Raw genomic sequence first — 14,021 nt, forward strand, 5'->3', positions numbered from 1 at the left:
GTATGTTGTCTTTAATGGTATGACGTTGACTGCGGAGCCATCATCCACCAAAGTCATTGGTACGTTCTTCTTTAAGCACGTGAATATAATGTATAGAGTGAGGTTATGACTCTCTCCAAAAGGAGGAAAATCCTCATTTGAAAAAGTAACTGGGTTACTTAGTTTAACTGAGTCTTAGAAGACCAAGTTGACTACGTCGTCAGGCGTAGAGTTGTGCGCTACGTTCAGTTTAGCCAATGCTTGCAGTGAAGCCTGGCGATAGGGAAATGAACTCGCGACTAATTGCCAGACTGAAAGATCAGCCTTTGTCTTCTGTAGTTGTTTCAGTAGATGGTCAGTAGATGTATCTTCGCCATCATTTGGTGTGATGACATTGGTGTTAGTAACTGGACCATTGACGGTAGGACCGTTCTGAGAGACATTTTGATATGGGCGTCCTGAGCGAGTGAGGTGGTCTATATCTTGATCTTCGCTAGCCTTGACTATATCCTCACTGACCTTGAATAGATAATGTTCTGTGAGGTATTCATATTCATCTTTATCTGCCCATATCCCGTTGACGATATTGAGTTCTCTCAAACTGATGATTTCAGCTTCTAGACTGATTATTTGCTCGACTAGATTGTCAACTACCACGATCACCTCTTGCATTGTAGACTTTTGAGATAGACTTGAGATAAACCTGGATTGCGTAGGGACGCCACTACATCTTCTAGTTCTAAATCCTGCCTACTCACACTCTTTGCCCATGTGATAAAATCGGCAATGGTAGGAGAAATGGTGGAATAACTCCCCTCCTCTTCTAGTACATGAATCTCATCCTCGACTGGAGAAATGAGGTGTGAGCAATCCAAGGTGGATTCTTCATCTGTGATCATCAGAAATTCAAGAGTATTCTGAGTATTGTTAGGCTTGCCTCCGGGAGGTATGGGTAAACGGTCGTCTTCGATCATATCCTGAAGGACATATTCCAGTTTAAAACATTTTTCCTTATTGTGTCCCTTGCCTTTGTGCTATTCGCAGTACCCGTTCTCATCCTAGAATTTGGACTTCTTCTCTGGGTCTGGTATAGGTCCTATGGGCTGGAGCTTACCTTGTTTCATCAACCTTTTCAGAGCGTTGGCATATGAATCACCAATGTTCGTGAACTTCCTTTGCGGGTTATTCTTTTTAGATGATTCGACAAGGTTGACCTCATCGGTCTTGCTAGTGGAGCCATAAGAACGAATCATTGACACTTAATATCCGCGACCTACCATTTTTGACAAGAGCCCCTTTCGGATATCGTCTTCAATTCTTGTTCCTAGCAGAGTCAAGTCTTTGAAAGACTTTATGTTTTGGTACCTCAAATGATCTCAAATTATCCACGAACTTTTCCACAAAAGTGGCTTCATCTGGGCGTTCAACAAGTTGTGTGCTAGTCTTCCTCCACCTACTTAGGAAGTCGGTGAAGCCTTGTTTCTCGTTTTTGGTAAGAACCTCTAGAGTGCACATGTTGACTTGGATCTCAGCATTATCCGCGTATTGTTTAGTGAACTCGATTGCGGCATCGTCCCAAGTGGCAATATTCTTGTGTTCCGAAGAGTAAAACCATTGCTTAGGAATAGTGTCGATAGATGAAGGAAATATCCTTAGGAACATCTTGGGTTTGATGCCTTTGATAGGCATATAATCTTTGAAGGCACGGATGTGGTTCAAAGGGTTTTCATGCCCCTTGAACTTTGGGATGTCAGACATGTGCAAGTTGGTTAGTAATTGAGCATTTACCGCCTCATACTTGCGATTATTCTCCCTGTAGATGTCATCTCCCTTAAGGTACATTAGTTGCTCCTCCAAGTATTGGAGTCGCTTTTCAGCTTTAGTAGGGCCTAGTGGGGGGTTGACTTCTGGTTGTCCAACAAAGGATGGAAGGTTATCATGCACGCTCATATCAGGAACATCATTCTCTGCAGGAGGAAGTCTAGTTTCTACAGCAACAATTCGGCCTTCAATAGCATTGAGGCGAGCATAAGCTTGGTATTGGCTTATTTGGAGACGGACGAGCGCAGCTATGATTAGATCATTACCATTTTGGGGTTGTCCATTAACACTTGCGTGACTAGTTCCAGGCATCTTGGAAATTGGGGATAAGAGATCGATGACGAATCAAAACACGATCGACCATTTTAGCACACTTACTCAAAAGAGACTCGACTTGTGAAGTGGGAGTGTGCCACTGTGTTAAGTGAGGTTTGAAAATGACAAATTTTGAAATGTTTGTCCTAGGCAACTGTAGTGTAGTTGAGTGCTGACTCGAGGTGAGTTTTTTGAAATAGGTTTCGAGGCCCGAATTTTGACTGGACATTTGGACAGAGTTTTGACTCATTTTGCGCTATTCATATAGGCATTATAACAGTATGTTGAGTGCATTTAAAGGGCTTTGGCTTTGAAAGGTGGGTTGCCATACCAAGCAATCAAACCCTGGTCTGTGGAGAGGTCCGTACCAAACATGAGTAAGGTCAGTTCCTAGTCCATTTCCTTGAGTAGTGAAAGCTCTTGATACAAACATGAGTATGTACCACGGTATGGTTGATGTCAATCGCTATCTATCCTTAGGCCCAGATAAGAATTTGGACCGTCCAGACGGGACGATTGGTCGAATGGGTTGGGTTGAGTCTAGGAAGGCCGAATAAAACGACCTAAGAAGGTCGAGTAATGAAAATCGACAACTGTCTCGTATAAACTATTCCCTAACCTCGTTTAAGTTTCACCCTGGGTAACACGTAAGTGTATAATCCCCAGCGGAGTCGCCAAACTGTGGACATGGCCAATACCGCGGCGCGCGCGGAGGAGCTTGAATAAGCGTGCATTTGTGGAGTCGCCACAAATTTTAATGGAAAATTGGAACCGTTCGAATACCTCGTGTCATGTCAAGACACAAAGTAGTGACATGAACACTAAGAACTCGTTACCCTTAGCATTCTATGTCTAGAATGACTCTCGTGGACGCCAATGAACACGGATGTTCACAGAGATCTGGGCTAAGGGGTGAGGGTACGTATTATGAAGTCCTTTTACTGAACACCTAATCCCGCCCGCCTCGATAGCGACCTCTACTAATGATTAGGGAAATTATTCATATTTGATATGTTGTCAATTATATGCATGTAATGCAACATCCGACGTTTTAGTCCTAGCATGTGAATTAAACTATGTCGGTGAACACGTAATTAGCACTCAATTATGTCGAATTGAAATTTAAGAATTAATTACATATGAAGAACAAGTAAATAAACCACACAATAAACGGTAAATAAATAGCAATAAATAAATAGCAATATTAAAATTACAATGAATTACAATGATTTAACTTATTTACGTCAAAAATACACTTAAGACGGAATTTGAAGAAAAGAAAATAAAAGTTAGAAATTTAAGTGACGAAAATAGGGAAGATTAAGGGTGATACTATGTTTATTAGTTAATTAAACACCTAATTAAAGCTACGTCAAAGCGAGAACGGAAAATTCAGGGACAGAGATCATCTCAGAACAGGCGCATCATAGCTGCGTCCCTTAGAAGAGGCGCAGCTATTCCTGCGTCTGTTCTTGAGTTGAGCTCTGGCTGTGAAGTCAGAACCACGGGTAGTTAATGTTCTTTGGTATGTTTTACAATTTATTGGTATGTTTTACGATTGATTATCGATATTAAACTCAAGTGAAAGTGATTTGGCAGGTTAATTACATATATAACCGTCATAAAAACAATAAACACGGATTAAAACAAATTAAAACGAGTTAAAAATGAATTAAATTTATTTACGATGAAGGAAATTGATAAACTGAAAATAAACAATGGAAAACATGCACAAAAGACAAATTCCAGAAACTTGATATGGACAAATTGAGTCTCTAAAATCCGAGTTTGATTTAATGATGAAAACCCGCAAATATCGATTTATAAGGGAATTTAAGTCGAAAATAAACGTTATCATTGAAAGAGAATATTAAGACAAGGTTTATACACAAAGGAATGAATGAAATATAAGACAAAAAGAATAAAACCACAGAAACCCGAGGAAGAAGAAGAAGAGTAGGAGCAGCGGCAGCCTCTAGAAGAGGAGCAGCAAGTGCTGCGACCCTTCGAAGAGGAGCTGCAGCTGCTGCGTTTCTTCTCGACGTCAGGTAACTGTTGTTTCGTAAAAACAGTTTGTAATAAAGGTTTTTAAAGTCGGTTTTAAATGTATTTTTGACGTGAATCTTAGATTAAATAATACAAAAATAAAAAAAATACAATAAAAAGATGGGATTTAACACCCTCAGACTTACATGTTTGACGAAACGAGATTAACTAAGTTAACGTTAGTGATTGCTCGACTCGAATGTATGTAGACAGTGCCCTCGTTGGAGGATTCTAGATTAATTGATTGATTGATGTGTAGTGGTCAAATTGGTCGGTCATGCAATGTGACTGGTACTCAGAATGATCTGAGCTTACGTGGTCGATTGATCAAGCATGTAGGCGTCGAAAGCTTAGAGCAAGGTCTAGAATGCAAAGAGAGAATAGAAGGGCGGACACTCGCGTGAAAAATATGTGAGGCAAAGACCTCTATTTATACTAAACAATGTGAAGAGTTTTGGAATGACACAAACTTTGGAAAAAAATCACGAAAATATTCTGTAAACAACGAAAATAAGCTGGGGAAGAGGGGCAGCAGCTGCTGCGATCCTTCCAAGAGGCGTAGCACCTACTGCGTCATTTCCCTAGAGGTTTCCTCCTGCGGAAGAAAGATTTCCGCGTTTCTTTTAGGGAATTGCGGTAGATCTATACTTCCTTATTCCGTAAAATATGATTTATGGGATATATTTTACTAAAATATATGAAATTAAATTATGAAATAAATATCTGGAATATTCTAGAACATTCCGACTCGGCATTTTAAACGGTTTCTTAGAAAATGAAGCGGTTTTTGACCCAGACTCTAAATGAACTCTAATTACTGTCAAAACGACCGTATCGGCGCGTAGATGATGACCAAGGGGTAGACACAAGTGTTTGAGCTATCACTTGAAGATAAACTTACAAACTGTCATAAATCGTTCCGCGTACCAAACATGCGGCCCAATCATCACTGGGTGGTTGGCAGAAGGTGTAGAAATGAGGTATCTACAGTTTCATCATAGTCAATACGATGAATTTGCTTGAAACCTTTAGCTACTAATCGCGCTTTTAGATATATCCACATTTCCATCCATATCAATCTTCTTCTTGAAGACCCATTTACACTCAATGGTTTTAACTCCATCTGGTGGATCAACCAAAGTTCATACTTGGTTATAGTACATGGATTCCATATCGGATTTCATCGCCTCAAGCCATTTTTCTGAATCAGAGCCCATCATTGCTTCTTTATATGACCTAGGCTCATCAGTTTGTACCAAAAGTAGATCATAATGCTCAGTCACTAAGAAACCATATCTTACGGGATCCTTACCAAAATTAGATCTTTCACATCTACACAGGACGGGTTCCACAGGAGTAGAGACTACAACACTTTGTAAATTTAAATGTATCTCCTCCTCATTAGGTGGAGGAATTGCCTCTGTCTCTCGAATTTCTTCCAGATCAATTCTACTCCCACTGGTTCCTTTGGAAAGAAATTCTTTTTCCAAAAAGAGACCATACCGAGTTACAAACACTTTGCCCTCAAATGGGTTGTAGAAATAGTACCCTTTAGTTTCCTTAGGATACATTACAAAGAAGCATTTGTCGGATTTGGTGCAAAGTTTTTTCAGAATTAACTTCCTTACAAAAACTTCGCAACCCCAAATCTTTAGGAAAGACATCTTAGGAACATTTCCAGTCCATATCTCATATGATGTCTTTTATACCGACTTTGATGGACACTTGTTAAATGTGAACGCAGAAGTTTCAAGTGCATAACCCCAAAATTAAATTGGAAGACTAACATGAATCATTATAGATCAAACCATATCAAGTAAGGTTTGATTCCTCATCTCAAACACACCATTCCATTGTGGTGTTCCTGGTGGAGTTAGTTGTGAAATGATTCCACAACCTCTAAGATGATCAGCAAACTCTTGGCTCAAGTAGTAACCTCCACAATCAGATCGTAAAGCTTTAATTGTTTTGCCAGGCTGATTCTGCACCTCATTCTGAAATTCTTTGAACTTTTCAAAGGAACAAGACTTGTGTTTCATCAAGTAAACATAAACATATCTATTGAAATCATCAGTAAATGTTGTGAAATACTGAAATCCACCTCTAGCAGTATGACTTATTGGACCACAAACATCAGAATGTATAAGGCCTAATAAATTAGCCGCTCTCTCACTGTAATCAGTAAAAGGCGTTTTTGTCATTTTGCCAAACGAACAAGACTCACATCTCTCAAATGATTCAAAATCAAATGAATCCAAAAGTCCATCTTTATGAAGCTTTTGTACGCGTTTCTCATTTATATGACCCAAACGACAGTGCCAGAGATAAGTAGGATTAGAATCATTAGTTTTTAATCTTTTGGCATTAATGTTATAGACCTGCTTAGTTAAATTTAGAACATATAGTCCATTAAAAATATGAGCTTGACCATATAAAATACCATTACAAATAATAGAACAATTTTTATCTTTTATTCGAATATCAAAACCATTCATGTCTAAACACGAAATAGAAATAATATTCTTGCTAATGGCACGTACATAATAACAATTATCTAGTTCTAAAACTAAGCCAGAAAGCAACAATAAATAAAATGTTCCTATAGCTAAAACAGCAACTCTTGCTCCATTGCCCATACATAAGTCCACTTCACATTTCGCCAAGGATCTACTTATTTTTAGTTCCTGCACATTACAACAAATGTTAGAAACACAACCGGTATCTAATACCCAAGAAGTAGAATAATGAGTAGTAACATTTACTTAGATAACATGAATACCTTAAGTGGAAGCAACACTTCCATTCCTCACATCTTCCAAGTACTTTTTGCAGTTCCTCTTCCAACGCCCCTTTTCATTACAATAATGACAGACATCTTCAGAAGGCTTACCCTTTACTAACTTGGGCTTAGATTTGAGTTTGACAGTATTTGCCTTACTCTTACCCTTACTCTTATCTGAACCTTGCTTTTTAAAGCTCTTTCCCTTCTTTATCATCAGAACATTAGAGGTAGGAGCTTTTTTAATGCTAGGCTCAGCTGTCTTTAGCATCCCATGCAATTCTTTCAGAGATTTGTCCAAGTTATACATATTATAATTCAAAATAAAATCATTATAACTTGGAATCAAGGGCTGAAGCATAATATCAGTAGCTAACTATTGGCTTATTCCAGCATCAAGTCTTTCAAGGTTATCAAAATAACCTATTATTTTCATGACATGTGGACTAACAGGCTCATCTTTTCCCATCTTAAAGTCAAAGATGGCCTTAACAAACTGTATTGTACCTCTCAGTTCTAACTTGTTCCTGAAATATAGCTTTTAGGTTTTCAAAAATCTTATATGCCGACACCATGTTCTCATATTGCTTCTGAAGCTCATAGTTCATGGTGGCAAGAATCAGAACACAAACATCAGTATTAGCATCAGAATGCTCTTTTGATGCGTTCTTATCGGTGGTATGGGCATTACTATCTGGTTTATTTCTTAGGCAATTCCTTCTCAAGGACATATACCTTTTTCTCCTGCTTGAGACTAATTCTCAAGTTACAATACCATTCTAAGAAGTTTTGGCTCGTTATAAAACTCGTCGTCAAAAGCTACCAACCAAAACAATATTTATAACTTCACAAACTACTCGTAGCAAAGAGGCAAGTAAAGGTCGGATCCCAAAGGACGGGTATTGATGTAGGATTTTCAATTGCAAATTGTTGTGTCTTAAGGTGTCACAATTTGGGTTGAGATAGGAGATCAACTAAACTAATCAACAATATAAAAGTAAAGTAATAAAAACAAGTAAGATGATTAAAAAGAGATGTAAACAATTGATTAAAAGCACTAGGGTGTCATGGGTTCATAGGGGATTCATGGGAGTTGATCATACAAACATGTTCTGTACTAGATGGAAGCACTTATTGTTGTGATGGGATCGAGTTGGTGCATAAGCTTACAATACCTAGGGAGGTTTGGGTCCCGGAGCCGAATCGATTAGATTGTACAACACCTACAAGCCGACTTAGTCCTTCGTATTCAACTATATGCATGGTCTAATAAGACTCGAGTTGGTGTATAAGCTTACAAGTCTCATTGAAAAGATAGGTGATGGGTAAAAAATGCAAGGATTCATAGGCTCGCATTTTATCAAACATAACATGTGCATAAGTTGAAATCACAACAAGCAAGCAAATTAATTATGAAAACATATTAGATTAAGCGTGAATCAATCCCCATGTTGCTTTCCCCTAATTCCCCATTAACCCTAGTTAAGGAAACTACTCACTCATTATCAAGTTCAACATGCTAACAAGGTTTTCAATCATACTAGAAAGGCAAAACATGATGAATAAATGAAAGTGATTAACAATAATTAAATAAGATTAAGAGAGAATTATACCTATGAAGATGATTCCAAATAATAAAGTAAAGAATAATAGATTTACTTGATGATTGATGGAAGTTTGTCAATCCTCCAAATAAACCCAAATAATCTTCTAATTACCCAAAATAAATGAAGAACAATAGAGAAATTAAGGAAAGATTAATATTGAGAATTGTATTAAAACTTGATTTAGAGTTGATTATAAGATTACTACTAGATTAAAGGATGATTAAAACTTGATTAGGAGAGCATAAAGAGCTCCTCCTAATCTAGGTAGTACAAAGGAGTATTTGTACTAAAGATTAGGTACAAAGATTAGGGTTACTAAGGGCTTAAATGACTATTAAGTCCCTAAGAAAAGTGAAGGAAATGCTCCTCTCGAAGGAAATGAGCATATCCCTTTTGCTGATCCCGTGTCAATATGCTCGTCCCGTGCTGAGGCACGGTTGGTACTGCCTTTTGATCCGAGCGGATCACAGATGAGACGCTCGGTTTGAGTTGCTGTGGGACGCTCGTCATGGGCACAAGACGCTCGGATATTGCTGCTTAGAGATGCCCGGATTGTGGACAATCCGCTCGGATCCTGGGACAGACAGCTTCTCTTCTTTTTGCTCCTTAACAATCCGCAAGGATCATGTTGAGGATGCAAGGATCCTTTCATCATTTCCCATTTCACTTTATGTCTACATAGGCCTTCTAGTATTGTCTTCTCCTTGATGCTTGGTCATTAGATGCGATCAATTTAGCTCCATTCTGCCTCATAAATGCAAGGTTAGCAATCCTTTCCTACCAAGGAGACAAAACCTCAAATAATATGCAAAACAGGAAACTAAAGATAGTAAATGACCCAATTATGCACTATAAAGCATAGGAACGAGGTTAATTCGGGGGCTAAATGTGATCAAATATGATTCACATCAAGTTTTAACCATTCAACTTTTCCTTCTCAAGGAGGGAATGGAGAGAAAATGAATTGGTGGTAGGAGACATTATCTACAACAATATAAATATGAGAATATAAGTGACATGTTAAAATATGCGACAAATAAATCTTAAACAATTTTAAGACTATTAAAATTATACATGTAACCCTCATATATATACAATATTCCAAGACCCCAAATACTCAAAATTTAAGTGAGCTTTCACTCATCACCCAAACTATAAGGATTAAGGTCAACATCTTTATGTTAATTGCATCTCATATACAACTCTCAGTTTGTTAAATAATCATCATATGAATTTTAACTACATGCCTCAAAGTTCAAAACTATTTTGAAAAGCTTTGTTAAGACAACCAACCTAAATGTGTGGATAACTGTTACACATGTTGAACTTACATAACCAGAATGCTCTACTTTGGCAGACCGAACACATGATGATATAAGTGTATTACAGTCATTAAGTTGGAAAGGCATTAACTTAGTATTCAGATTGAGGGATTTAATCATATATGCCTATAATTAATGCATACTAATGAACATATATATATTATATGCATCTCATACATAAAGGAATCAACATTAGCATGTCTCAAATTAAAACAAAGAAATATAATTGACATAATCTCAAGATAGATTAATAAAACATTAAATGTTTTAACTTTTAAATCAAAGACTGCCCATAACTCAATCGAACCTTTCGAATTTGACCTTAAAATGCAGTCCCTGCTATGCAGTCCTGCTTAGAATGTCATTTACATGTGAAAAACACTACTTTTGTTTTATCAAATTCCGACACTCGAAAGTAATGAACATTATTTACGAAACAATTTTAATAAAGCGTGTTCTCTAATTTAATCATATAAAATTAGTCACAAATAAATATGAGTTTCAAGGTAATAATATGTATCAAATATATATTAGGTATACAAGATTTATCAAATAAATCTCCTAATCAAATTAGGTTTTACAAAATAACCAGTCAATAACATCATAATAATATCATATATTATAAATAAAAACTATCATGCATAATCAAATTCATACTCGCCGTCTTTGATCGCATTGTCAATATGCTCGAATAAGAATACAAAATCAAGTGGTAATCTATTCAACACCATTACGTTATCTAATATACTCAAGTAATGCACTTTTGTCTTAAAATAAATAAGTTATTAAAGTCACTCACACTAAACAAACTATCACATGTTATTGCAGCGGACAAAGAAATGAAGTAGCAAACTTTGTGGATTTAATAAACATACAGGCATCATTATGTAATCATATTACAAACAACGCATATACACGTAATCTCAATTCAATGGGGTTTTGTCTGAAATCTTTACTTAATTAAATTTTTTAATATCGTATACACCTCTCTGATACCAATGAAGTGATTTGTCGTTCCTTAAAATGATTTTAAAGGACAAATATCAAGGACCATATGCATATTAGAAATCAAAATTAAACATTAATAAAGAGGCCAATCGAATTACCTCGCAGCGGAATAAATCCGTGAGCAATAAAATCCAACAATATAAGAAAATAAGAACTGGATCCGAATAACCCAACTGCTACAAATAATCAAGAGTACTCCAATTGTAGTGCCTCCACTAGTATCCACACGTATGAATATGAGATGTGAGATTTGTATGCTAGAATACAAGGTAGGATTTTATTATTTCTCATAGAGAGAATCGGATGGATGAAACTGACCCCATATGTCTCTATATATGGGGAGTAATAACCGAGTTTCCTAATCAAACCTTTACCTTAATCGCAGCTGGACCTAATCTAATTAGAGCCCTATTTCCATATAAATAAAAAACACCATATTCATCTTATGTGTGACCCAATGGGCCCGTATAATTCAACACGAATCCTTAAACTCATTTAAGACATGATCCGTAAGCGGCTTCTAGCAAAACGTTACGGTTACATAGAATATAAACCGGTTTACCTTAATTGGACTCCGTACATAAATCCAACAGAGACTAGATTAGAAAAGAGTGGTACAAGAAATTTGAAAGTCCGTTGTTTACCCAAATACCCAGAAATTAGAAAACTTGGTTAAACAACCATGAAATAATTCACTAAGTTGTTACGCACCTCCAGATTCGACTACTAGAAAAGATCTGAGAATGAGAAAGGAGGTGAACGATGAGGAGGGCATAGACAATGGCTAGAGCTGTTCAAATGCGGGCTTGGGCCGGACATGGGCCGGGCCGTGAAAAAAAAGTTGCCCATTAAGACTATAGTGGGCGGGCCGGGTCAGAATTATGGGCCAATTATCCTTGCCCTTACCCGCCCTTAAGTCAAAAGTCGGGCGGCCCATGGGCTAATGGGCCGAAACACTAAACTTTAACTGTTAATTACGTATTCGGTATAGAATGACTTCAATTTAAACTACTTTTTATATCTCATACCTTGATTTGAAATTTGAAGTTAGGTGTATAATATATATGGATAGTGAAGAAATACATATAAGGGTAGAGGTAAAGATTGAATGTATACATTATTGTAACTTGTAATATACGATAACTAGTGGTGTTTGACTATATGCGCCTACTGGGAAGACAATCAAATTTTAATTAGCATGAAGATATTTGGAAAGACAACAGTTTAGGTTCGACTTTATTAAAAAAAATGCTTTTATTTTTTTTTCATTAAAAAAAATCATTATTTATAATATAAAACAATTAATATACACAAATAAATTGAAAATTTATTATCTGATATTTTTAATGGGCCGGGCGGGTTGGCCCGTTTGAAAAAGCTCGTGTCCATGTCCGGCCCATTTACTTAAATCGGGTCGGGCTTGTCCAGCCCACGACCCATTTTTTAGAATTTTTTGTGTCCAAGCCCGCTAAAAATAAGGGTCGAATGGGCCGGGTTATTGGGCGGTATGACCCATGAACAACTCTAACAATGGCCCTTGGTAATCGATACCTCACACATCAAACACCTCCACTTCTAAGATACCATTCAAAGGCATCTCGTACCTTCTTGAAATAGAGCCCGTTCTTTGGCAAGCATTGCATAACATCACAAAATTCCTAGCATTTTGGAACATGGTAGGACAATAGAAGCCGGATTGCAACACCTTTGAAAGGCCTTAGATGGTCCATGATGACCACCACAAGGAGAGGAATGACATCCTTCTTGTTGGAGCTTGTGTCCTCCACAAATTAGTGTGATAACATTTGTAAATCTCTTACAGGTTCACAAGGGTATACTTCGTATATTTAATCAGTTAATTAACGTTTACCTAATAACGGTTGGCTTGCTAGAAAGTTTGACGTTATTATCATACAGATGGCGGTGATCAACTGGTCTCTAAAGGTCACACCTATAGGACGTGTTTGAGAAATGTGGTTATAGAAATATAATTACATTGATGCCCAAAATGAAGAAAAAGTTAGTCAATGTGTTGATGAGATAATTATTTAATGAAAATTAAATAATATTAAGTTGAGACGAATTAACTGTCAATTCGTAAATTAAATATAATAAGTTATATTTAATTAAATATATATAAGGTTAGTTTGGACGAATTAATCTGTTAATTCGTAGTTAAATATAATCAGTTGTGTTTAATATCAACAAGTTGAATGTGTCATAGTGGTAATAATGAGGGTACACAAGCCAAGAGGGCATGGGTTCGATCCTCACTAGATGACAATTTAACACACTTTATATATTTTTGGAAAGACCAAAAATAAGGAGAAAAATACTCCTTATTTCGGTTCACTTGGCCGAAATTAGGGAAAGTTTTTCTTTTCCTAATTGACTTCAAGTTTCGGTCTGTATAAAAAGAAAGGTAGAGAATTATTTCTACCCTAATGCTTTTTCTTGACCTTGCCTCCTCTTTCTCATCACAAGAACACAAAGACAATTAAATTTTACAGAAAATTTTAGATTGATTTCTAGCATAATCAAAGGGCATATCTCAGATCGTCTTGGGTGCAACTAATAGGCGAATATCAATTTTGATATTGTTCTTAGGCCATATTTGCTAGGACCAAAGGTTATTTCTGAATCCTTTACTTTTGTTTATGTATTTTATTTTATGACCATTGATCATCTGTTTTAAATCGTTATAATCCTTCTAGTTTAAAGGAAGTATACAGACTTATTTCCCACAAGTGGTATCAGAGCTATAGGCTACGTTTTTAATTTTGATGGTTTTCATAAAATTGAATTTAAACAATAAAATTTGAAGGATCGAAAAAAATTTCCAACCGTGAAAATTTTTTTTTTTTTTGCCGTCTGTTTTTTTTGCCGAGATGAAAGTTTTGGCAGCCGTGTTTTTGTTCTTCTTTTGATGCGATATTTCCATTTTGATTTTTCATATTGTTGTTTTAATCAGTAAGAATGATTATATGAAGAATTGGTAGATGCTTTGTTTTAATTCGGATTAAATTAGGCTGTAAATGGAATCGTCTTGTTGATGATATAAAAAATTGTTTTTGCTATATAGTTTTGGCATATACAGTTAATCATGTTTCATTAATCCATATGCTAATCTCATTCTAATAGCAT

General features: G+C 36.5%; 1 protein-coding gene across 1 annotated transcript; it reads right to left on the reverse strand.

Annotated features, from left to right (window-relative positions):
* Positions 1–5,303: 5,303 nt before the first annotated feature.
* LOC141631101 (uncharacterized) lies at positions 5,304–5,825 on the reverse strand. Its single transcript, XM_074443819.1, has one exon. It carries the CDS (start codon positions 5,823–5,825, stop codon positions 5,304–5,306), a length of 522 nt encoding a protein of 173 aa, XP_074299920.1.
* Positions 5,826–14,021: the final 8,196 nt, after the last annotated feature.

Source organism: Silene latifolia, chromosome Y, assembly GCF_048544455.1.
Source record: "Silene latifolia isolate original U9 population chromosome Y, ASM4854445v1, whole genome shotgun sequence".
Taxonomy (NCBI): domain Eukaryota; kingdom Viridiplantae; phylum Streptophyta; class Magnoliopsida; order Caryophyllales; family Caryophyllaceae; genus Silene; species Silene latifolia.

Coding starts and splice junctions, on each gene's coding strand:
- LOC141631101 (XM_074443819.1), bottom strand. CDS start 5,825: ATGTCTTTCCTAAAGATTTGGGGTTGCGAAGTTTTTGTAAGGAAGTTA.